The sequence below is a fragment of the Equus przewalskii genome, chromosome 31 (genome assembly GCF_037783145.1).
Source record: "Equus przewalskii isolate Varuska chromosome 31, EquPr2, whole genome shotgun sequence".
NCBI classification, from domain to species: Eukaryota; Metazoa; Chordata; class Mammalia; order Perissodactyla; family Equidae; genus Equus; species Equus przewalskii.
The window spans coordinates 16,416,269-16,441,400 of record NC_091861.1 but is presented as its reverse complement, the minus strand read 5'-3'; the positions used below and the strand labels follow the sequence as shown (position 1 = coordinate 16,441,400).

Below are 25,132 nucleotides of genomic sequence, written 5' to 3'. Positions count from 1 at the left end.
CACTTTCAACAGACCCTCTTCTCTTTCCTCCATTGGCCCTTCTTAAACGTATCTTTCTCTCTGGACAATATCACTTATTATATCTTATAAGGTATGTGGGTATGATGACCAACCTGGCAGGTCTCATAGCTTTAAATCATGGTCTAGATAAGATTTGCATAATCTAGTTAATGACTTGCCAAACCTTCTTAAGAAAAGGCACAAGTTCCCTGAAGAATTTAGGATTGCTTTAGGAATTTATAGTCCTGGATTCCCTGATCCCTGTCAATTAGTTCATCTTTTTGTGAGGCCAGGATATGCCAAAACTTGGTTAGTATAAGCAAGATGAATTTCTTATCAAAATGATATTAAAAAACATGGGACAACACTTAACTATGGATAGACATATAAAGAATATAAAAAAAGGACAAGAACTCTTAGTAGCTATCATTGAGGTCTTTCTTGCCCAAAATTCATTAGCCAAAAATTCACCCCACCAGATAAAATGGACAAGTTACTAGAAACACACAGTCTACCAAGACTGAATCATGAAGAAATAGAAAATCTGAATAGACTTATATCTAGTAAGAAAATTGAATCGCTAATCAAAAACCTCCTAACAAAGAAAAGCCCTGGACCAGACAGATTCACTGGTGAATTCTACCAAACATTTAAAGAAGAATTAGCATCAATCCTTCTCAAACTCTTCCAAAAAATTGAAGAGGAAGAAACACTTCCTAACTCAATATATGAGACCTGTATTACCCTGATATTAAAACTAGGCAAAGACACTTCAACAAAAGAAAACTACAGGCCAATATCACTTATGAATATCAATGCAAAAATCCTCAACAAAACGCCAACAAATTGAATTCAATAGCACATTGAAAAGATTATACAACATGACCAAGAGAGATTTATTCCTGGAATGCAAGAATGATTCAACATACAAAAATCAATCGCTGTAATGCACCATATTAACAGAATGGAAGAAGACAAAAGGTCAACTCAACTGATGCAGAAAAAGCATTTGACAAAATCCAGCACTATTCTATGATAAAAACGTCAACAAACTATGAATAGAAGGAAACAACTCAACATAATAAAGGGCATATATGAAAAATTCACGGCTATCATTGTATTCAACAGTGAAAGCCTTTCTTCTAAGATAGAAAGAAGACAAGGATGCTGTGAATTTGCCACTTCTATTCAACGTAATATTGGAAGTTATAGCCAGCGTAATTAGGCAAGAAAAAGGGAGAAAGGCATCCAAATTGAAAGGGAAAAAATGAAATTATCTCTGATCACAGACAATACAATCTCATATGTATAAAACCCTAAAGATTCCACACACAAAAAACTTTGTTAAAACTAATAAATGAATTCAGCAAAGAAGCAGGATACAAAATTAACATACAAGAATCAGTTATATTTCTATACACTAAGAATGAACAATATGAAAAGGAATTTAAAAAAACAATTCCATTTATAATAGTATAAAAAATATTTAAGAATAAGCTTAAACAAGGAGGTGAAATAATTATACACTGAAAACTGCAAAATTCCGCTGAAAGAAATTAAAGAAGACACAAATAAATAGAAGGACATCCCATGTTCATGAATTAGAAGACAACATTGTTAAGACATCAATACTGGCCAAAGTGATCTACAATTCAACACACTCTCTATCAAAAATCCCAACAATGCTTTTTCAGAAATAGAAAAATCCATCCTGAGATGCAAATGGAATCTCGAGGGGCCCCAACTAGCCAAAACAGTCTTGAAAAGGAATGAAGTTGGAGGTCTCACGCTTCCCAATTTCAAAACTTACAACAAAGCTGTATTCAAAACAGTGTGGTCCTGGTGTAAAGACAGGCATCTAGACCAACAGAATAGAATAGAGAGCCCAGAAATAAAACTTCCCTTATAAGATCAAATGATTTTCAATAAGGATGCCAAGACCATTTAATGGGGAAAGAACCATCCTTTCAACAAATGGTGTTGGGAAAACCAGATATTCAAATGCAAAGAATGAAGCTGAACTCTTGTCTTATACCGTATACAAAAATTAATTCAAAATGGACCCAAGACCTAAATGTGAAAGCTAAAACTATAAAATTCTTAGAATAAAACACAGGGGAAAAGTTTAATGGCACTGGATTTGGCAAGGATTTCTTGAATATAGCACCAAAAGCACAGGCAACAAAAGAAAAATAGATGAATTGGACTTCATCAAAAGTAAAAAGTGTTGAGCCAGCCCTGATAGCCTAGTGGTTGGGGTTCGGTGTGCTCTGCTTCAGCAGCCTGGGTTCAGTTCCTGGGCACGGAACCACACCACTTGTCTGTCAGTGCTCGTGCTGTGGTAGCGGCTCCTATAGAAGAACCAGAACAACTTACAACTATACCCAACTATGTACTGGAGCTTTGCAGGGGAGGAAAAAAGGAGGAAGATTGGCAAGAGACATTAATGAAGGACAAATCTTCCCCCCTGCAAAAGAAAAAAAAGTTAAAAAGTGTTATGCATCTGGGGCTGGCCCCGTGGCCGAGTGGTTAAGTTCGCGCGCTCCGCTGCAGGAGGCCCGGTGTTTCCTTAGTTCGAATCCTGGGCGCGGACATGGCACTGCTCGTCAGACCACGCTGAGGCAGCGTCCCACATGCCACAACTAGAAGAACCCACAACGAAGAATACACAACTAGGTACCGGGGGGCTTTGGGGAGAAAAAGGAAAAAATAAAATCTTTAAAAAAAAAAAAAAAAGTGTTATGCATCTAAAGACACATTCAACTGAGTAAAATGCAACCCATGGGAGAAAGTATTTTCAAATCATATATCTTATAATGGATTAATATCCAGAATATATAAAGAACTCCAACAACTTAACAACAAAAACACAAACAATTCAGTTTAAAAAATGGGCAAAGGATTCATATAGACATATCTCCAAAGAAGATGTACAGATGGCCAATAAGCACCTGAAAAGATGCTCAATATGACTAATTATTAGGGAAATGCATATCAAAACCACAGTAGGACGGCTGTTATTAAAAAAAACCCTCAGAAAATAAGTGTTAGCAAGGAAGTGGAGAAATTGGAACCCCATGCGCTGCTGTTTGTAATGTAAAATGGTGCAGCTGCTGTGGCAAGCACCATGGCAGTTCCTCAAAAAATTAAACATAGGGCCAGTCCAGTGGTGTAGTGGTTAAGTTTGCATGCTCTGCTTTGGTGGCCTGGAGTTCACAGATTCGGATCCTGGGTGCAGACCTAGGATTGCTCGTCCAGCCACACTGTGGCAGCATCCCACATAAAATAGAGGAAGATTGACACAGATGTTAGCTCAGGGACAATCTTCCTCACACATACACACACAAAATTAAACGTAGAATTATCATATGATTCAGGAATTCCACTTCTGGGCATACAGCTAAAAGAACTGAAAGCACGGACTCAAACAGATATTTGTACATCAATATTCATAGCAGCATTATTCACAATAGTCAAAAGGTGAAAACAACCCAAAAGTCTATCAATAGATGAATAGATAAACAAAACATGCTATATACACACAATGGAATATTATTCAGCCTGAAAGAGGAATGAAATTCTGACACATGCTACAACACGGATGAACCTTGAAAACATTATGTTAAGCGAAATAAGCTGGTCACAAAAGCACAAATATTATATGATTCCACTTACATGAGGTACCTAAAGTAGTCAAATTCATAAAGACAGGAAACAGAATGGTGGTTGCCAGGGCTTAGGGATGAGGGAGAAGGGGGAGTTCAAGTTAAATGAGTACAGAGTTTCAGCTTGAGAAGACAAACATGTTCTGGAGATGTGGTGGTGATGATTGCACAGCCATGTGAATGTATTTAATGCCACTAAACTGTGTGCCTAAAACGGTTAAAAAGATAAATTTTATGTTGTATATATTTTACCACAATAAAAAAATCCAGTTTCATAAAAAGGGAAAACATAATTCCACGCCTGGTTTCAGAGACCACTTAACTATCACCCTCCAAGAATGCTCTGGTCTCAACAGAAGAGAAGAAGACACCACAACTTCCCAGAAAACAGAAGATAGGACGGCAGGCTGTCCCTCCTCTCTAAATTACAAGAGCTTGCTGAGCACTTGGAAGATGCTTTAGCTCCAAAAAAAGAAAAAACATCAGACAAAATTAATAGCATTTCAGATTACACAGTTAGATAAAGCCAAGAACAAGGACACCTCTATGTCTAGTTGACTCAAAGACAGCTGCCAGTATTGTAAGGAAAAGGGACATTCAAAGAACACTCACTCTACTTCAGCTAGAAGGATAGAATTGAGAAGGGAAAAGGACAAATGTTGACAGCACATTCCGTCTCTGAGAAAGTAGCTGCTCTGGTCTCTCCATAATTTCCCTTAACACAAAACAGAGAAATTTCCATGCAATTGTAGAAATTGAAGATTTCATATCTAGTTGATATTGAGGCTACATTATCTACCATAAATTCTACTACTTTTCCATCATTCCTTCCCAGGAATAACCAAACCATCTTAGTGGTAGAAATTTCAAATACCTCTCAGACTCTGCCTTTGCTGTTGTTTTTTCTCCCCAAAGCCCCAGTGCACGTTTGTATATCCTAGCTGTAAGTCCTTCTAGCTCTTCTGTGTGAGCCACCACCACAGCATAGCAACTGACAGACGGGTGATGTGGTTCTGCTATCAGGAAATGAATCCAGGCAGTGGAATCGGTAAAAGTGCGAAACATTAACCACTAGGCCATCAGGGCTGGCTCATGCCTCTGTCTTTTTTCATCATCTCTTGATTCAATACACCTTTCGATTTAGTAATTCCACCCCAGAGCATCTGGTGGGAGGAGATCCGCTTTGTAAATATGATGCCAGTATTAAATGTGGACCCCAAAGCCTCTTTCTGGAACTCCCAGGAGATGAATCCCCAGTCTATAATTTGATGATGGCACAGATTGATTACCCACTACTTGATGCCTCCATGACCAACATTTCAGACCTTGAATCTATTATCTTCAAGAGCCTCGGGGGCAAGGACAGTTCAGATATGGGATTCACAGAAGAGGCTAAATCCTTAAAGGTCTCTATAAATCTGGCCATGACCTTCTTGAAACTGGCCCAAAACCTGTTTAAAAAAATGGCGGTTATTGAATAACTGTGGTTCATCATACCCCCTTAACTCCAGAAAGGACTTATCCCCAGTAGTAATTCTTATAATATCCTATTCATTCCATCAAAAAGATAAATGACTTGTATACCACATTGTCCAAGATTTAAGGGCCATTAACAGGATTGTGCTTCCTGACTTCCCGGTAGTTCCCAGCCTGAACACCATCCTATCTCCAATACCTGAGACAGCTGCTTAATTTGGAGTAATAGATCTATGCTCAGCAGTTTTTCTTACACTCAGACTCACAGTATCTTTTAGCATTGGGACTGTTATATCCCAAGAGTGTATGGAAACACCCTCTTAATTCCTACAATTACTTAGCCATAACCTTAGCATGGTAGGCAGAATATGGCCTCCCAAAGATGTCCGTGTCTCAATCCTGGAACCTGGAACCTCAATCCTGGAACATGGCAAAAGGGAATTAAAATAGCAGATGGAATGAAGTTTGATAATGTGATATAAGAAAGGCTTGACTGGCCATTGCAGGCCTGAGGGATGGAAGGGGACGACTAGCCAAGGAATGTGGTTAGCCTCTAGGAGGCGGAAAAGGGAAGAAAATGGATTCTCTTCTCCAGAAGAGAACACAACCTGGCCAACACCTTGATTTTAGCCCAGCGACACCCATTTGGAATTTCTGACCTTGAAAAAAATGTAAGATAATAAATTTGTGCTGTTTTAAGCCAGTAAATATGTGGTAATTGTTATGGTAGACCTACGAAACTAACATATTGAAGGTATTTGATTTCCTCTTTAAAACCCCACTCCTATACAATGTGTGGATGATCTCATTATGTTCCCCAGAGAGTCTTAAAAAATTAATTCTGGGGCCAGCTCTGTGGCCGAGTGGTTAAGCTCTCGTGCTCCGCTGTGGCGGCCCAGGGTTTGGATCCTGGGCGTGGACATGGCACCGCTCGTCAGGCCACGTAGAGGCGGCGTACCACATCCCACAACTAGAAGGACCTGCAACTAAGATATACAACTGTGTATGGGGGGGTTTGGGGAAATAAAAGCCAAAAAAGAAAAAAGAAAAAAACATTGGCAACAGTTGTTAGCTCAGGTGCCAATCTTAAAAAAAAAAAAAATTGGGGCCGGCCCCGTGGCCGAGTGGTTAAGTTCACGCGCTCTGCTGCAGGCGGCCCAGTGTTTCGTTGGTTCGAATCCTGGGCGTGGACATGGCACTGCTCATCAAGCCAAGCTGAGGCGGCGTCCCACGTGCCACAACTGGAAGGACCCACAACGAAGAATATACAACTATGTACCAGGGGGCTTTGGGGAGAAAAAGGAAAAAAAAATTAAAAAATCTTTAAAAAAAAATTAATTCTCTATATTTGTTGACAGTGGTAGCACAAAGTCTCAAAATGTCAATTTTTTCAGAACAAACTGCATTCTAGACTGTGACATCATGCAAAATGGAAAGTCTCTTTCCCTTCAAGCTGTTCATGACTTTCCTCAGTCAATTGCCAAAAGTCAGCTTAGATAAAGGATTGCCCAATCTCACAGAATCAACAAGAATCAATGAGGATCCTTGGTCTCATAGGATTTCAATGTCCATTAGATATTTGATTCCTGGCTTTTGTGAACCCATTGCCCCTTTATAGGATCTGATAAAAGTGGACACACCCGAGTCTTTGCTCTGGAATGATTCATTAGAGACTATCTTCTGTCACTTAAAGGATGCCTGTTAACTTCCTTTACTCTTAGGCTCCCCAATTACTGTAAACCTTTCCTTCTATCTGCCCATGAAAGATAGGGCAAGCTTAGGGGTTATAACTCAGGAGCTCAGTATTCGTTAGAGACAATAGTCTCCCACTAATATTACTTAGTTCAAGTAACTTAATGAAGACCAAACAACTAATAAGTCAAAGAAATGAGATGTGAAGAGAGGCAGTTTGACTCCAAACCCCATGATATTATCTGCTAATTATTCAGCAAAAAACCATCAAAATACTATACTGAATTTTTTCCTTTATTAGAATATGATCACATAAGCTATTACTGGAAATACAGAGTCTAGTCTGAGTAGGACATTTTTGCTTTCCTTTTAATAGGGATTTTCAATATAATTTCAAGGGAGATATATTTGCTTTCTTTCTGTTCTACCAATATACCAGAAGAACATATTGTGACATGTATGAAGTCATCGCATTATTATATAACATAATATCTCTAATGGCTCAATCTCATATTTGATCATGAAAATTCTAATCTTGACTAGCTGTGTAACTTGGCCATATGTCTCATTTTTCCTATTTGTAAAACGGAAACAGAATGCTAAGACATACTCCTTTTTATAAAATTTATTTTAAAAAATATCATCCAGTTAAAATTCACCTCCTTTGGATGCATAGTCTATGAATTTTAACACAAGGATACAATCAGATACAAAAGAGTTTCATCATCCCCCAAAACCCCTTAACGGTCAACACCTTCCTCCCACCCATTATCCTTTCTCGGCAATCACTGATTTGTTCTCCATCACTATAGCTTGTTTTTTCATGTATGTCATGTAAATGGAATCTCGCAGAGTGTAACTTTTTGAGATTGGTTTCTTTCACTCAGCATAATGCCTTTTTGGTACATCTCAATGGTTTGTTCCTTTTGATTGCTGGGTAGTATTCCTGTGTGTGGATGTACTAGTTTGCCCACTGAGGGACATTTAGGCTCGTTCTAGTTTTTGGCAAATATGAATAGAATGGCTATAAACATTCATGTGAAGATTTTTGTGTAAGCATAAGTTTTCATTTCTCTAGAGAAAATATTTAGGAGTGGGCCAAGGCATACTCAATTTTCTCTCAAGATTGAATTCCTAGAATTCAGAGGACAGTCGGCTTAGCTGAAAATGTAATCATGAGCCCTCTGGGACCAGTTCAACCTGACCCCATCTTACCAACAGAGGGATTAAGGGTCATTTTTCAGGGGCAGTGAGCAAAAAATGCAAGCTGCATAGCCAGAGCATGCACAGAGGAGAAAATCTTGACCCGAAATAACACCTGGAACCAAAGATTCTTTCCCTATGGAATCAAAAGGACCAGCATACAACCGGAACTTGAAAGTCAGACTCTTATCAGAAACGAGGGGTCCATTGTCTAGGAAGAGCCAGTGTTAAAGTTCCTTTCCACACCTTACCATAAATGTTTAAAGCTTTCCCATCGAAACTTGCCCCACTGGCACTTCCGTGTATCAGCCCATTTGCCCTAACCTCTTAAATTTTGCCCCAAACTCTGGATAGGGGAGACAGATTTGAGGGTCTTGCTTCCTGTCTCCTTGCTGGTTGACCTTGCAATAAAACCTTTTCTTTTCTCAAAAGCCAATGGCGTAATTATTGGCTTTTTATGTAAACATCAGGCAGAGGACCCCCTTTTAGAGTGGTGACAATAGTCTTTGAAAGGATCCCACAACATAGTATCTATAAGCAGAAGAGGACTTACTAAACTTTTCATGATGATTCTGCTAGAGGCCAATGAAGGCTAATGAGCTTACCGTGAACAGCAAAGTTACTGAATTTGTTACATTCCTCTGGGTAAAAGGATTTTCCTGTTTGGTCTCAAATGTAGTTGCCATATTTCTTAAATCTTTACAGCTAGAGAACACAGTGCTCCTTGTTGGCAAACTTGCTTTAACATGCTATGTCACATGGTCCAGGGGCAGCACCAGTAAATTAAACATCCCTTAGGACAATGGCGGGCTTAAAGAAAACATAGCGTACACGTCTATATTGGGGAAAACCAACAATTTTTTTTTTGAAGTCACTTTTGAGTATAAAAATACTAATTGGTTTGGATGTGTTAGCCATGGCTCCCTGAATCCCTCAGAATCTTATTCAGTGACTGACAGAAGATGAAGCTTCATAAAAAAGAGATGTGGATTATATCAATGAAAAGTAAAACTGATTTTTTTCTCCTCAAAAAAGGGCTATTAGACATAAGATACAAGGATCAGTCACCTTCTCATTAACCTCTCAAAATGAATCTATTTCACAAGAGGCTTGAAAATGTTTTCTCTTTAAAAGCGACCATGCAGGCTTCACAGTTAATTGTTATTCTTATCAAAGAATGACCCACATTAACATTTAGCTTCAGGTCATTAGCATATTTATAAAAAAAGGGGAGTGGAATGAGCATTCCTTTTTCTGCTGCTGTTTACTATGTGGTGCTACGGAGGAAAACTGTGAGAAAAAAATGAAGTAAATATTATTAACCAATATTTCAGACTTAAATACCAAAATGCCTATACCCCATCTCAGCCTTGATCTGGCAGACTACTGATCGAACCTGAATTACATTTAGATATAAGACGGTTTGGGGTCACTATCCTTTCTTTCTTGTTGTAAATGGTGTTAGACTAGTTAACAAAGACCATTGGCCGAAGATGCAGATGACAATACATTGTCTTCGTTTAGGTACATGGAGACTAATGATTGGAGCAAAACACTCTTTTTGATTATCCTATGAGATTGCATTGTTTTTTTCTTGACACCAAGGGAGGTATTCTAATACTATGAAAAATGAACTACTTAAATGGAATCCGAATGTGGGCCATGCTCAAGTTTGGTAGATATTAAAATGCTTGAGGTCTGAGTGAGCATGTGTCAATATACAGATCATAGAGGCTTTAAAAACTCTTGTTTTAAAAATTACTTATTAAAAAGTTTTGTGTAATATCAATAAATGACCTTTGAGCAACCAGGGTTTATTTCATTTTCAGGAAAAAAATGTGAGATTTTGTTTCAAAATAGAACAAAAGTAGATTGTTTTCTTAGTTTAAAATCTCGCATTTTTTGTACAGATTGAGAAAGGCAACAAGAGTTAATCACCATGATAAATGCAACCAAGTATTTTTCATCAATTTTAGGGGACAGAGGATATTTCTCAGAGTTTGAACGGTTAATTACAAGTCATAATATCAAAAATTTTCATATGACTTAGAGATGAGAACACTATCATTTAGTTCTATGCTAGACTTAGAGAAAAGCCTAATGTGGTCTATTGGTCTGAAGAATGGGAAGAATGGGACAACAGAAAATTTCCATCTCATCTCTGTAATTATAATTTGCAAGGCAATTCTTTGCAGGGGAGCGAAGATATAACACATAGTTAAAAACTCCAAAACTGTAAATTATTTTGAGAGAGTAAAACATTTGACAATGTTTGATTGTTGCTAACACTATAATTTGTAGCATAAAGAAGTTAACACTTCTACAAAATCCTTGTTTCCATCACCGTTGTGTTTTCTTACTTGGAAAATCTAGCTGATTAAGAGATATTCAATTATGAAAGTATTTTATGAAAATACTAATTATGAAAGAATCAGAAATAACAGTACTGCTATAAGGACAGATTTTTCTATTATTTTTAAGGGACAATTACAAAGAAAAGAGAATCTTTGCCTTGAATAAACTTGCATAGTATTTAATCACTTCACCTTCCCTTTTTGCTCTAGTGTTTTGCAAAAGAGATGCTCCGTGAGACAATTTCTCCTTTCACATGCCTTGGAAGGATATATTTATACCAAACACAAAGATACATTGAACAATACTTGAGTTAACTAGACGTTTGGCATAAATTTCATGCTAGACTTTTGGTGGTGAGCATGCCAAAGACAGATGCCAAATTATACTGTTGTACACCGACAACTTATATAATGTTATAAACCAATACTACCTCAATTAAAAAAAAAATCTGTGTTCTCAATGTTTTTTCCAGGATAGATAGTAATCGACTGTGGCAGTAATGAAGATGTTTGAAGTTTGGAATAGTCAGTCAAAAAACTATGTTAATACATATTAACATGTTATGGTTACCTTACTGCACAATGGGTATGATCTGCCCGCCGCAAGACAAAAGCCAATCATCAAGAGGCAAGATGGTGGCAGAGAAAGGGCATTTATTATAGCTTGCTAGCAAGAGGGAAGATGGTCAACTAATGTGCAAAAGAACCATCCTAATGGGGGTGCAGAATCTTGAAGCAGTTCTATAGGCCAGTGGGTTATAGGGGAGGGGGTAGGAATGTTGACCCTCTGGTGTTACAGACTGGGAGTGGCCACACGAGATCTTTCACTTGTCCTTGATGATGGCTATCAGCATAGACTCTCTGTTTGGGGGTCATCATATTCCTAAGGAACTCAAAAGAATGAAGCTATCGTCTTATCGCAGCTGGGAGGTATAAGCACAAGCAGGGGTCCTAAATCTACAGAACATGTGGATCTCCTGGAGGGTGCATATCCAGCTGAGTTAGTTAGTCAGAGGTCATTCAAAGTTACAACACGGTCTCTTTTCTACAATATGGCTTCCCTTATGTCAACCTTGTGTTGAGCCAATTTCAGTTATATAAGAACAAGCCAGAGTACTTAAAAGAGCATAGATTTTAGAGGGACACACTGAGATTTGCATTTCAGCTCTTCCATGCCCATCTATGTGAATCTGGGCATGTTTATAATCCTCTCTAAACCTCTTTCCTTATTTTCAAACTTAAGATTTAAAATACCCATCTCCTATAGAGGTGGAAGATATAAAGGGTATCATACATAAAGCTTTTAACACAGAGCCTGCCAGAGGCTTGCTGTTTTATTAATACTAATTGTTATTATTTTTATTCTCAATTGCATTCACTGGACAATGGTTTTGTGTGGTTGAAATTTGGAAAATGGCTTATTCAATTGTCTGATAGATAGAAGGAAGCAAAAAAAGCTGAGGAGGGAAAAATCCCTGTTTGCCACTCTTTGGTGTATCCCTCTTTCAGCCCCACCTAGCCTGACAGAGGACTAGTCTCAGATAAGTGGAATTTGTGGTAATAATCTATCCAGGAACTGTGAACGCTTTGCTCAGAATAGAAATGGAGGAAATGGAGAATAGCTTCAGGGAGTGGAACACGTAGAAATTCACAGTGTTTACGGTGAAAATATTTAGCCATGAGAATAAAATAAAGGGAGTTACTCAGCTATCCAGACATATTTCCTTGTGTAGTAGATTCCAGAAGTCCCCTGTAGTCCCTGTCAATTTTGTACCCATCCTTGCTTATATTTCAACAAAGCTGCAAGAAGAATTGATATTTAAAGTGGGCCACTGGCTACGTGTTAGTGGTTCAGTTTTTGTTGGAGAGGAGCTTGTAAAAGTTCACTGACATAAATCGTGTTTGCATTTTCTGCTTCTCGCCTGGACGTGACACTCACCTGGTAAAATTCTAACGTAGTACCCAGAGCAACACTGGTGGTTTGGTCTCGCCTCTTGTATTCGGCCACTGCAACAAACTCCGCTTGAATTCAGAATAAATGGGATATACTTCTCTTCACAACAGCTGTGTCCAGGCTGGGGGTCATGGAGAACTCCATTACAGCAAACCTGCAAGTGGGGATCATGTTTGAAGAAAGAGCTGTTAAATTAAGAGTATCATACCACCATCTGTTATGTGATATATTTGTTTTCTAATAAGGCCTTGATCTGAGATCAAATGTAGCATACTCCTGATAAAAAGTCAAAAGTTTAAAAAATATATTTTCAGAGCCATCCCGTGGTCAAGTGGTTAAAGTTCCATGCACTCTGCTTTGGCGGCCCAGGGTCACTGGTTCAGATGCTGGGCATGGACCTAATGCATTGACCAGCCATGCTGTGGAGGCATCCCACATACAAAGTAGAGGAAGATGGGCACAGATGTTAGCTTAGGGCTAATCTTCCTCAAGCAAAAAAAAGAGGATGATTGGCAAAGGACGTTAGCTCAGGGAGAAACTTCTTCACCAAAAACCAAAAACCAAAATCATTTTTTCAGCATGAAATTACATAAATGCTATTTGATACAATGTAGCATTTTTAGGCTTCAACCATGCCTTGTGCTCTATCATAATATTCTATAAATATGAATTACCTTTTGAATGTCAGTGCTTCCAATGCAAAGATGATTTAGAATTGTCAATGAACAATTTCTTCATATATATGTTTTTATTTTAATGATTGTTCCATTTGAAAACACCACATCCACAGAAACCTGTCTCTCACTGATCTTTCTTTTTTTAAAATAAATTGCATTTCCCTTATAATTTTTGTGATCAGTTATTTATGAACCCAATCTTCAGACAAAGCAATCTCAATGAAGTCCAATATTTATTTTTTTATATATATATCTCCACATTAAAAAAAGAGGAAATTTATATGGAAATTAATTTTGAAAAGCCCTCTTAACAAGGTGTTTTCTCCAGGAGCTGTGGAAGAAATTATGTGCTTGAACAATCAAATAATTATTTGCGTGCCTACCTGAGGTCTGAGAGACTGACACTCTGTGTATATAACAAATGAAACCTTGAATAGTTGCTGAAATACGGCCTCAGAACCTATACTTGGCATAAGTTACACTAAAAAAGATAGATGCTTCCTGTGGCAGGCAAAATCAACCACCATTTAAGAGTTGTTTCTCTTTTCCTTTCTGCTCATTGCTACTTCCAGCCTTCACCAACATTTGAATCAAGCTCAATACGAGGGCAGTAGAATGAGGAATCTCTCCATCATCAAAAGGGCCACTAGCTTAGTACTTCATTCATTTTTAAAAAGTTACCACAGAGCGAAGAAATTGGGCTCTTAAATTCAGAGTCTATCCCTCTGGTTCCTTAATTGGTCCTGTTAAACCAACTGAAATGAATTTCCTGTGCTGTGTTTAGTTATTAGCAACAAGGATTCAAAATTAGTCTAATTCCAAGGATAAATTTTTTTGAGTGAGCCTTCCTTTTGATGCCATATTCTGTGTGCAAAGTAAACTTTGAAATTATGTCCGATCTTTTTTTTGGTGAGGCAGATTGGCCCTGAGCTAACATCTGTTGTCAATCTTCCTCTATTTTGGACGTAGGATGCTGCCACAGCATGGTTTGATGAGTGGTGTGTAGTTCCCACACCCAGGATCTGCTCCGGCAAACCCTGGGCCACTGAAGCGGAGTGTGCAAATTTAAGCACTACGCCTCTGGGCCAGCCTCAAAATTATGCCCCATTTTTAAGAGTTAAGGAAAAAACCTCTGTGCGTTTATTTGGGATTTAGGAAGGCTGGGCATTTTGCATTCAGGATAAAACAACACATATCTCCCTCTTGTTTTATGATAGTGACCCAAAATCTTGCCCGTTGTTGTATTGTCTTAAAGCATTTATTAACGTCCCGTTCACATACAGTGTTTCTGGACACTTTGGCACATCTCATCTTTTCCTTCAGCAAGCTTCTCTAGTACTTATCATGCTCTTTTGAAATTTTCGCCCAAATATTTATTTAGTGTTGGGCTATTAGGACTGGTTCACTTCCATTCTCTCTTTGTCACTGCCATCCCCAGGCTCCTTCTGTCACGTGAAACTTGTGGCTTTCTACTAACTCACTCTGGTCTAGATCATCAATGGGTCCCAAGGGGGACATTTTCAAGCAATTATTTCTCTTAGGAGGTCTCCCCATAAACAGAATATTTCTTAATCTTCTAAATCAGTCTTCAAGCTGGTTGTCTCGGAAAACATGCATAGAAATGGCAACTACTTGAGCAGATAATTGTATAGCTAATATTCATATTATATTGTATCTAGCTATTAGCCGGTTGTATAGCCATATTGTATAGCTAATAGCCTGTTCCTTGCTACACGGTTTCCAAAAGGAATTCTGTAATCTAGTGATTCTCAAAGTGTGGTCCCCGGACTAGATGCAGAAGCATCACCTGGGAACTTGTTAGAAATGCAAATTCTCACACCCCACCCCAGACTTACTGAATCAGAGCCTCTGGGCACAATCTGTGTTTTAACAAACTCTCCAGGTCTGATGCTCAATGGGGTTTGAGAACCTGGCAGTAACCACATGGTGAAGCTTGTGTATTTCAGGTCCTTCTTACGTTTATAGTGATTTAGCCGAAAAGTCCTTACACTCACAATAAGTCTCTTTTCTACCTCTCTCCAACTTCTCACTCAGGATGTGTATATTCATAGTATACCCCAAACAGGAATTTACAAGCAATTTTTTTCTCTTGAAATTTTAGTTGACTTCCTTTATTCTCTTTCACTGACAATACCTGTGTGCGTCCTTAATCTTTAAAATAAAAGTAAGACTTTGTTTAATACATCAGAACCATCTTTCTTTCTCCTGGAGAGCGTTTTTAATGGGCAGATTTATTCCAGCATTTTTCCTCCCAGAAATCCTAAATTTAGTTTCACTTTATGAAAATACGCTCATCAGACAGCGTGCATTTAATGGACTGAAATGACGTAAAACTTAGGCATAGTGACAATTCTGGAGCTTAAGTGTAAAAAAAATATATAGTTAGTAATTGCTAGTTTTATGATATTTCTGAGATAATAATTACTGCTCAGCCAGTGTCAGCCATAATAATTTGTATTTTATTCATATTGCTTCAATAACGCACTTTCTTAATTACTGTGTCCTTTTGCTGTGAATCCTTTGAATTTAGTAGCAGCTTTAGTCATTAAATGCCAGATATTGTTGTTGACAAATAGGAACATTATTTCATGATATGAAATCCTACCTTCAAATTAAGGATTTTCTGCATCGTTTGTCAATAAAAGCCATTTACAAACTCCTCTGTCTGGCTGTATTATCGATCTGATTCCTAAACTGTAACTAATATGAGCATTAATCTGTAAACGGCCATAACTTTAAAATATTTCTGACAAACCATGCAAGGTCCTCTTCACAGTTACTCATCAGTGTCATTTAAATAAACACCCACTTGTAGCTGAATGGATTTGTTGTAAAGAAAATTCGAGTCATTCAGTCAAACACAAATTCAGGAGGCTCCTTATCATTGCAATAAACTAATATTTCCGGGGAAGGTGATGAAAAATGAGACGGCAAAAATGCTCATGAGGAAGATAGGATTTTTATAAGCATCCTTCCATTTCCACGGGGTCTTCTTGATAGACTAGTGGAAATAGTGATCATGATAAACTATGGTTTAAGAAGCAAGTGATTTCACGTGGATGCTTAGTCAGAAAAACATATTTCACTGACTAGTTTGATTTACCTTGGCTTCAGGAGAATAGCACCTGTGTCCACACATAGTTTCAGGTGTCTGACACTTCACTGCCATACAGAGCTCAGCACTGTGGTCCCTCATTAACTTCTGGGTTTTAGGGCAAGAATGCCATGTTCTCCGTAAGAGCTCATATCCAAGAATGATGCCATTCGGTTTCCCTGGAGACATCCAATCAATATGAAGGGATCTGCAATGGATAGAATAATCAATACTTCTGGAAAGACAACACTTAACATTGCTGCTGTCAGCCTCATCTACTTTTCAATTAATCTTCCAGAATGGTCAAAAGGTCTATTTCATCAACAACTTCCTAATTAAAAAGCTGCAGCAAAGAATATGTATATGCTAATACATATATACTCATATATGCTACTACCACATTCATTGGCTGTACTGAATGAGATCGTAACATAAAGGTGTTCACAGAGGAGTCAACCCAAATGAAATGATTTGCTCTCAGGTGAATGTTATAGAACTTCAATTCTGCACTGAGGTCTACTTGCCAGAATGATACAGCTTAGATGACATACATGTCCTATTTTTAGCACTTTTTTTATAACCTCTGTTTGATAAGCAGAAAGGAGTTAAAGTTTTTAATGAAGCCCCAGAGGTTTGGACGTGACCCCTTATTCTTGCAATTTATCATGGCAAGGAAAGCCTACTATGTGCAAAACAGTAGATGAATATAAAATAATTATTTTTATTCTTATTCTCAAAAAAAGAGGGTGGAACTCTGACATTCAAGATTGAGTCTCTTTAATAGTTCTTGAATTTCCAACTATAACAAATAAACAATCAGAAATAGTTACATGGTAACTTTACAGCTAAAACATTCCAGTAGCTACTTGGGAGAGGAAGAAGCGCAAATGAGCTTAGTCCCTACACTGTCAAGATTTTACAGTAAAAATCTCATAATGACTTATGTTGACCACTTTCCCACCATTGTGTAAAATAATATTTTTGTTATTCCTTTCATTTTAAGAAGAAATATATCTCTACAGGGAAAATTAGTGGACCCTATCAGAATTCCAAGTGACATCACATATTAGGAATTCAATTAAGCCCAAACATTTACATTAAAAAGCAGCAGTCAAGATAAACCTTGACATTTTAATAGACTGATTAAAAAAAAAAGAAAATTATTATTTCATTTTCTTGGGGCTACAAACATAACACATTCACTAATATGACTCTGTAGATAGGAAATTAATGCCACCCATGAGAGAATAGTTTCATAGGTGACTTGTATAGTCACCATTATTATTCTAAGGGCTTTATCCAACTCTCAAAATTAATTCCACATTATACAGATGTCTTTTTTGTGTTCATTGGATAGTCAACTACAGAAAAGACTACATTTAAGTGACATTCAAGAGGCTGACTTTTCCACAAAAGCCAGAGAAATACTGAAGTCTAGAAAATACCACGTAGACATGATGTCACTGTAACTTCTCTTTCTTGCACAGCATCAATGTGAAGCGAGACCACCTATCTTATTAGGGATGGCATGAACAGTTTTGCTTTTGAGGATGTGAGTCAGGTACAAAAGGAAAAAGAAGAATAATAATCAAAGAAGAATACTGGGTTTAACACCTCTACATCTCTCATTAGAACCAATGAGAATGACATTGAAAAGTTTTTCGGTTATGGGGCCAGCCCTGTGGCATAGTATTTAAAGTTCAGCACACTCCACTTCTGGTTCTGGGTTCGGTCTGGGTTCACGGGTTCGGATCCTGGGCTTGGACCTACACCACTCATCAGCCATGCTGTGGCAGCAACCCACATATAAAAAGGTGGAGGAAGATTGGCACAGATGTTAGCTCAGGGCTAACCATCCCCAGCAAAAAAAGAAAAAAAATTTTTTGCTAATTTGAAATGAAAGATATCTCTGAGAAATGTGTACCATTATTAACTGGATTAATGGTTTGATTGCTTTGATGTTTAAGAGTGAAATAATAGAAACATTCTTAAACCATGCGATTAAATGTTAAATATTGGGGAAACCAAGTGAAGCTTTTTGGTATAGATTACTAAAGATTGTATGCTCATGCAGAAACATATATAGACTTTGAATCCTTGAATAGATCTTTTTATGTAGGTTTGTTCATAAAGTAAAAATTAGAGTTTATTTAGCTTCTAGAGCACCGTGGACTGGCGTTTAAGCTACCTTAATAAAGTTTCCTATGAAAACTGTGCTATCTACACACAGTTTGGTACATGGATTCATTGAGTGTTCAGACAGTCTAGTCGTAGCCGTTTCTTTTTAATTCTGTCAAGTTGTTAGTAGATTTACTATTCTCTCTCTCTTACGACTATATACCACTGTGGCCACCACTACAATAATCATCACCTCCAGTTATTACTTCAAGAAGTGAAAAATAACATTGAGGATAGAAAGGAGTATGAGAACATCATTTCTTTAGTATCTACCTTTATGTGGGTGAATATTAAAACGATACAGCTCAGACAAATTTTTTTTTTTTTTTAAGATTAGCCCTGAGCTAACACCTGCTGCCAATCCTCCTCTTTTTGCTGAGGTAGACTGGCCCTGAGCTAACATCCGTGCCCATCTTCCTCTACTTTATATGTGGGACACCTACCACAGCATGGCTTCCCAAGTGGTGCCATGTCTGCACCCGGGATTCAAACCAGCGAACCCCAGGCCGCTGAAGCAGAATGTGCGCACTTAACCGCTGCACCACTGGGTTGGCCCCCAGAGCGAATTTTTATGAAGAGCTATGTTCCCCACTGGCGCTCTTTAACATTCTACTCTTTTATCACTATCTTGTCAAAATGTTCTCTTGGGCCAAAGGGGAAAAAAAATCTTCATATACTTTAAGATGTCAGTCTAAATTGTTATAGATTAAGCAGTTCCAGATTCCCTGATCTTATTTACACAGGCCATTTTTTTCCCCTATTCAACTTCGTCATTTTTGTCAATCATTTTTGTAATATCCAAGTTCTTCAATACTGTTCCAGATTATGGTTACCAAAAAGGATCAGGACACTTTCAATCTAAGACTAACTAAACGTAATATGGTGAAAATATTAGCTCTCTGCTTTTCACGCAAGTCCTCGAATATTTAATTATCTACTAGAATGTTTAACATAACTTTCAGTAAGTAAAAAGTTAAAAGACAAAACCCTGTGTCTGGGGCTTGCCCCATGGCTGAGAGGTTAAGTTTGCGCATTCTGCTTCAGTGGCCCAGGGTTTTGCCAGTTCATATCCTGGGTGTGGACATGGCACCGCTCATCAAGCCATGCTGAGGTGGTGTCCCACATGCCACAACTAGAGGGACCTACAACTAAAATATACAACTACGCACTGGGGGGATTTGGGGAGAAAAAGAAGAAGAAGAAAAAGAAAAAAAAGGATTGGCAAAAGATGTTAGCTCAGGTGCCAATCTTTAAAAAAAAGAAACCCTGTATCCTTGAGTATTAGGGCATATAAAACATGCCTAGATGAAGCATGTCAAATGTTTTAGAGCAACGTAAAATCAAATGTTGTCATGTGTAGTTCGGGCTTCAAGTATTACAAAAACACATAAACAAAGATCACTGTGTCCTAAACTAAACAATGAGGGTTTCATGGGAGAAGTGGATGTGGACTTGAATTGGTAAACAAGAAGATGCGAGGAATTCTGGACCAGAAGATCAACATAAGCAAAAGTAAGAGGTTGGAATACTACTCAGCCATAAAAAAGATGAAATCTTGCAATTTGCGACAACATGGACGGACCTTGAGGGTATTATGCTAAGCAAAATAGTCAGATGGAGAAAGCCAAATACCACGTCATTTCACAGTTTCATGGAAGATAAAACAACAACAAACAAACACAACAGATAGGAAGGGAGAGAGGAGAGAGGGAAAGGAATAAAGGAGCACACATGTACAGTGACAGATGGCAACTAGCCTTTGGTGGTGAACGTGATGTAGTCTATAGAGAAGTTGAAACGAAACGATGTACACCTGAAATTTATATAATGTTATAAACCAATGTGACCTGAAAATTAATTAAATAGAATTATTTAAAAAAATAAAAAAGTAAGAGGTGGGAATCAGCCTAGCCCTATGTGGAAAAGTAATGTGACCAGATTGATGAGTGAATAATCTACCTTCAGCAATAATGAGAGGTCGATTTGAATATAGGAAGAAAGTTTGTGGAGCCCTTCAAATACCGTGTTGAGGAGTTTTATAGTGAAATAAGATAATTGTGCAGTGTTGTCACCAGCAGAACAAAAACACCCCATCAGAATTAATAACCTGGCCAATTAGGGAGGAAGAGACCATGGGGAGAGAGAAATGTCAGTGAGACCCATTAGTAATTCAAGTGTGAAAGAATGTTGAATGGGGTTTTCCTCTTATTTAGGAATTTCAACTATACCCTCAAACTGAGGATGACACTGATGAGTTCCTCCATTTAGGAGTGATAAGTACGTCGCTTCTAAAGGGAACAGCAAGATTCTGCTGAATTCTGAGGATAAAACTGCCCTTTAACATTGATCCATCCCCCAAACCAACCAAAAATAAACAGAATTCTAGGAGAGTTTTGGGAAGTAGGAACTTTGAAGAATATTTACTAAGTACCTCCCATATGCCAGTGTTGTTTGATATTTATCAGTGAGCAAAGTCAATAAATTCCCTTCTTTCATAAAGCTTGCATTTTGCTGGGGGAAGATGGACAGTAAACAAACACAAAAGTATCTATCCGCTTGGTGGTCTGAGAAGGCTTCACTCTTCTGTGCAGAAATCTGAAAGAAGGGATGAAGACAGCCAAGAAGAGTGTCCAGGCAGAAGGAACAGGAGGTGCAGAGGCTTGAAGGCATCCACGTGCTTGGCTTGTCAAAGGGCTGTCAGAGAATCTAGTAGGACAGGACTGGCCCGAGCAAGAGACAGAGTGTTGGACAATGAGATCCGTTGGGTGTTGGGAGGGTGGGATGGGGGATTGCAGATCATACAGGATTTTGTGGAACATAGAAATAACTTTGGATTCATTTTTGAGTGCATTGGAAATCCATTGGAGGTTTTTGAGCCATGGAGTTAAAGTGGAGTTATTTACTTAGTAAAGAGTGACATCAAATCCATCCCTTAGACTTCTCCCTGCCCCACATACCCTAGGCTGAGGAGACGCTCCAAATACATCACTCAGAGAAACTGGAAGAAGAGAAATTGGAAGCACTTGCTTCAGATGGTTGGTACTTACTGAGCTGCAGAAATGTCTGGGCCCAATCTGCTAATGTCTCTGGAGGGGAGTATAGTAAGGAGTCTGGGGACAGCTTGACATAGGGTTTGGTAGTCTATATGAGCAAAGAAAAGGTACTTGCTTCTCAGTTAGAGAATCCTGATGGCCAGATAGTGGCCAGAGCAGCTGCAACGATGGGGTAAAATGAGTGTCACACTATCAATCTTTAGCATGGCGCAGATGAGTGAGCTCCTCATGAGCCACTAGATGCCTTGAAAGATGGCTGGGCTTGAGCCACCTTGAAGGTACACTGCTCATGATGGCAGCCTTCTGGGATGAGGGGGCTCCAGCAGGAAGAGTCTTTGGGATGCTATGTTCCGTTGGTACCACAGGAGATCAGCTGTGGAGGACAACACTCACATCAGGGAACTTGCCTATGGGGAGATCCTCATGGAACCTCACAAGGAAAACATACAATTGTAGAAGAAAGTGTCACCTGCCATGCAGATGGCTTTGATGGCCACCCAGTGATGGAAGCAAAATAATAACATTGAGAAGAGACTCATTGGATGAAAGGGAATAGGAGAGAACGAGCAAAGAGGAGGGAAGGGCAAGCTGTGATCAGGTCTGAGCCTGCGAAATGGTAGAGTCTTTGAACCACATATGAGCTTACTATTTTGCTGGAGATAGAATGGACTTTTTAAATACTGGATCGTGAATCTTAATTACCAAAGTGAGACTCGTAACTAAAAATAATTGGAAAGCCATACGATGTACCTAAGAAGTTTTCAAGAGTTGACGAGAGGACAGCCAGAAGATTATGTTTAAGGCAGCAAGTAGGCAAAAAGTAAAGAATTTTCCTCTTTGTATCTCATTGAATTAAGAGAGTTACATAAACTTAAGTGATAAAAGCATGAATTAGAGTGGTCATGGTGGAAATGGAGAAGAGGAACACACATGAGGAGATGCTCCAAAAGAAAATATACTAAAATTGACATTTACTGAACTCAGAGGATTAAAAAAATTCAAAGATATATGTGTGGATAATATGCAGGATGGTGATGGATATGCAGAAATTGATGTAGGAAAAGATGAATTAGATAGGAATTAACTTCTGAAGCTTGAGGTTATGGAAATGATAGGTGGATATCAGTTCAGAAAATCAATAGGCAACTGGATATAAGAGACTAGAGTTTAGGGAGAAAACAGGGCCAGAGATCTTTGAGACATCAGTATGACTGAAACTGTGAAAATGCCTGAACTATCTGATAAGGAGGGAGAGCTTTTCTGCTGAGGACACCCACAATTAATGAATGGATTTGGAATAGAACCAATAAAAGAAACCAATGAGAGTTCAGAGAGCCAGGGTCAGGTGGCAGGTAAAGACCAAAGTGAATTAGGAGGAAGAGGCGGATTTTGGAGACGCCCAAAGGCCACCTCAGTGAGCCACTTCTGTGGGAGCTACAAGAGGTGGAGAAGTTAGAAGGCGTTTGTGAAAGTGAGGGAGGTGAGGAAATGGAAGTAGTGATGGCAAGTCTTCAGAATAAGCTCAATATCCTGCAAGCTCTCCTAGTCAAACATGAGTTTGATAATCAGAACTCATTGGCCATCAAAACAATATTTCCTGAAAGCCCTTATGATTATAATAGTATTGATTAGAATTGTACGACAGTACTAACTATACTCCAAATTATCTTTCAAGAGGTCTTCTCATGTCCTTTAAAGACTTGACCAGAAAATTCCAGACCAAATGAAAAGCTGTCTCCAATTATCCATGCTGCTGAGACAGAAAGTTTAGAATACGGGTAAGGAACAGTTGATTTGATTTTACATCTACAGCCCAACATTCTCTCTATTAGGAAAAATAAACTAAAGCATGGCTCATTTTTTTAAACAAAATTGTAAAATTATTACTTCAGTATTCAAGCTATCAATCACTGAAAAAATCAGGGAGGGAAAATCAAGGCTAGAAGACATTTTCTGATATCCAATGTCATAGTATAAAATAATGGAGGCCTCAAATTTTCACCTCAAATATGGTGAGGCAAAAAGGGGGATATTCTTTCTCTACAAGCTGTCACCTCCTTTGCTATACTCAAACCCAAGCTAATTAATTTGAAAATATGGGGGGATTCATACACGATGGGAGTGGTGTAAGCTTCATTTAGAGACACACAGCCTATGTTGGTATCATAAAGACTTCCGAAAGTTGGCGTGTAAAAATATCATTTATATCCTTCAGCAGCTTGAGGCAAATTTTTAAACAATTATTTGTGAATGCTGCAAAGACATTATACCGCAGACTTCTCATCAATAATACAGCCCCAAACTCACTTGGAATGAAAAAGACTGCCGTGCTTCCAATTAAAGGCAATGAAAGACATCATCTGCGTTCCCTCTCTGTTTTCCCTTGAGCCTCATGCCTGGAAATCATGCGTTTTGGAATACTAGAGTAATGTAATAAAATCTCTTCCTTGTTTATGTTTTCCTCATGGCTGATCCATTCATGGAGAAGGAATAAACAAACTTCACAGGCAGCCAGTGCCCAGGGAAGCTGTCAGCTGCAGTGTTTGTCATATTTCAATCAAAGCCAGAGGCAGCCAGCTATCTTCATCCAGCGTAGTCTACATTCTTGAGGACCAGAATTAATGAATTAGCTATTGATTAAATTCCACTCTAGCAAATCCACCAAGGCAAATAAATGAACTACCCAGGGCACGTGTAGGCCATGGCCAGACATGTCCGGGCTATTGATCAGTAGTTAGTATTCTTTGGGGACATAGAAGCAGCTGATGATAATATGACAAGTATGGAAAAGGCGAGGTAGAAATTGTTTCTGGAGGAGCAACTTAGAAAACAAGAAGGGCTCATCTGAGCTTTCTACATTTGTGTGCTATGGCATCTTTGGTTTGCAGATAATAGGAAAAACACTCCTAAGTGCGTGTACTGGAGAGGATGTAGTCAAAAGCAAGGTATAAGTTAAGGCCAAAGACAAAGCTGAGTTGATGCACTTCATGCTTATAATCAGACAGGCCGGTACGCTGTCTGTGTGTGTCATTAAAATATATGAAAGTTAAATTTTACCGACAACTACATTTTAGCAAAAGTAAACAAAAAACATCTACGAAATACATGTCTTATTAGAAACTGGATCTTGTTAAATGTTATAGAAATAAACTCAGTCTACTGACACCTGGAAGGATTTCACATTTGATTTTGCATGTGGCATTATAAAAAGATTTTTTAACCAAAACAGAAACATAGCTAACAAGTATACATTGCCAGAGTCTAATGAAATTATGCAAACAATAAGATTCACACAGGAGGCTAACTGCTTTGGTGTTGGGGTAATTTTGATTAATGGCTTGGCAGCCTATACCGGCTCGTTAGAGTCTCGCCTTTGGAAAATGTTGCTTGGATGCAATGGATCATTTAAAAAAAGGAAAGATTTCACATGCCAATATCTGTTTGTGAATGATTTCTGTAAAGTTCGTGCTAGATCTCTGACCAAAAGAAAAGAGAGAAAATAAAGTTGACGAAGGCACTGAAATAAAGAAAAATATGGTAGAGGGGAACGTTCTTTGCTGGCCCGTACGGAGTAAGCCTATCACAGCCTCTGTCTCCTACCAATTACGACTGAAAAGTGCACAAATTACAAAAAGTAGCCACTTGAGAAAGGCAGATCAGTCGGGAGCCAAGACATGAAGAATAAACATTACAGGATGAGTTTCCCATTTTTTCCCCTCTTTTATCTCCCATCTTTAACCCAAGAGCAGACCCAGTGTGAAACTG

At 38.4% G+C, this 25,132-nt stretch overlaps 1 protein-coding gene across 1 annotated transcript in view; it reads right to left on the bottom strand.

Annotated features, from left to right (window-relative positions):
- The window catches only part of USH2A (usherin), a 746,622-nt gene that overhangs the window by 173,167 nt on the left and 548,323 nt on the right, over positions 1 to 25,132 (bottom strand). Inside the window, exons 48-49 of the mRNA XM_070602521.1 lie at positions 16,146 to 16,344; positions 12,330 to 12,498 (exon numbers count right to left, since the gene is read on the bottom strand). Coding sequence (XP_070458622.1) covers positions 12,330 to 12,498; positions 16,146 to 16,344 — 368 coding nt within the window. The remainder of the gene's footprint in view (positions 1 to 12,329; positions 12,499 to 16,145; positions 16,345 to 25,132) is intronic.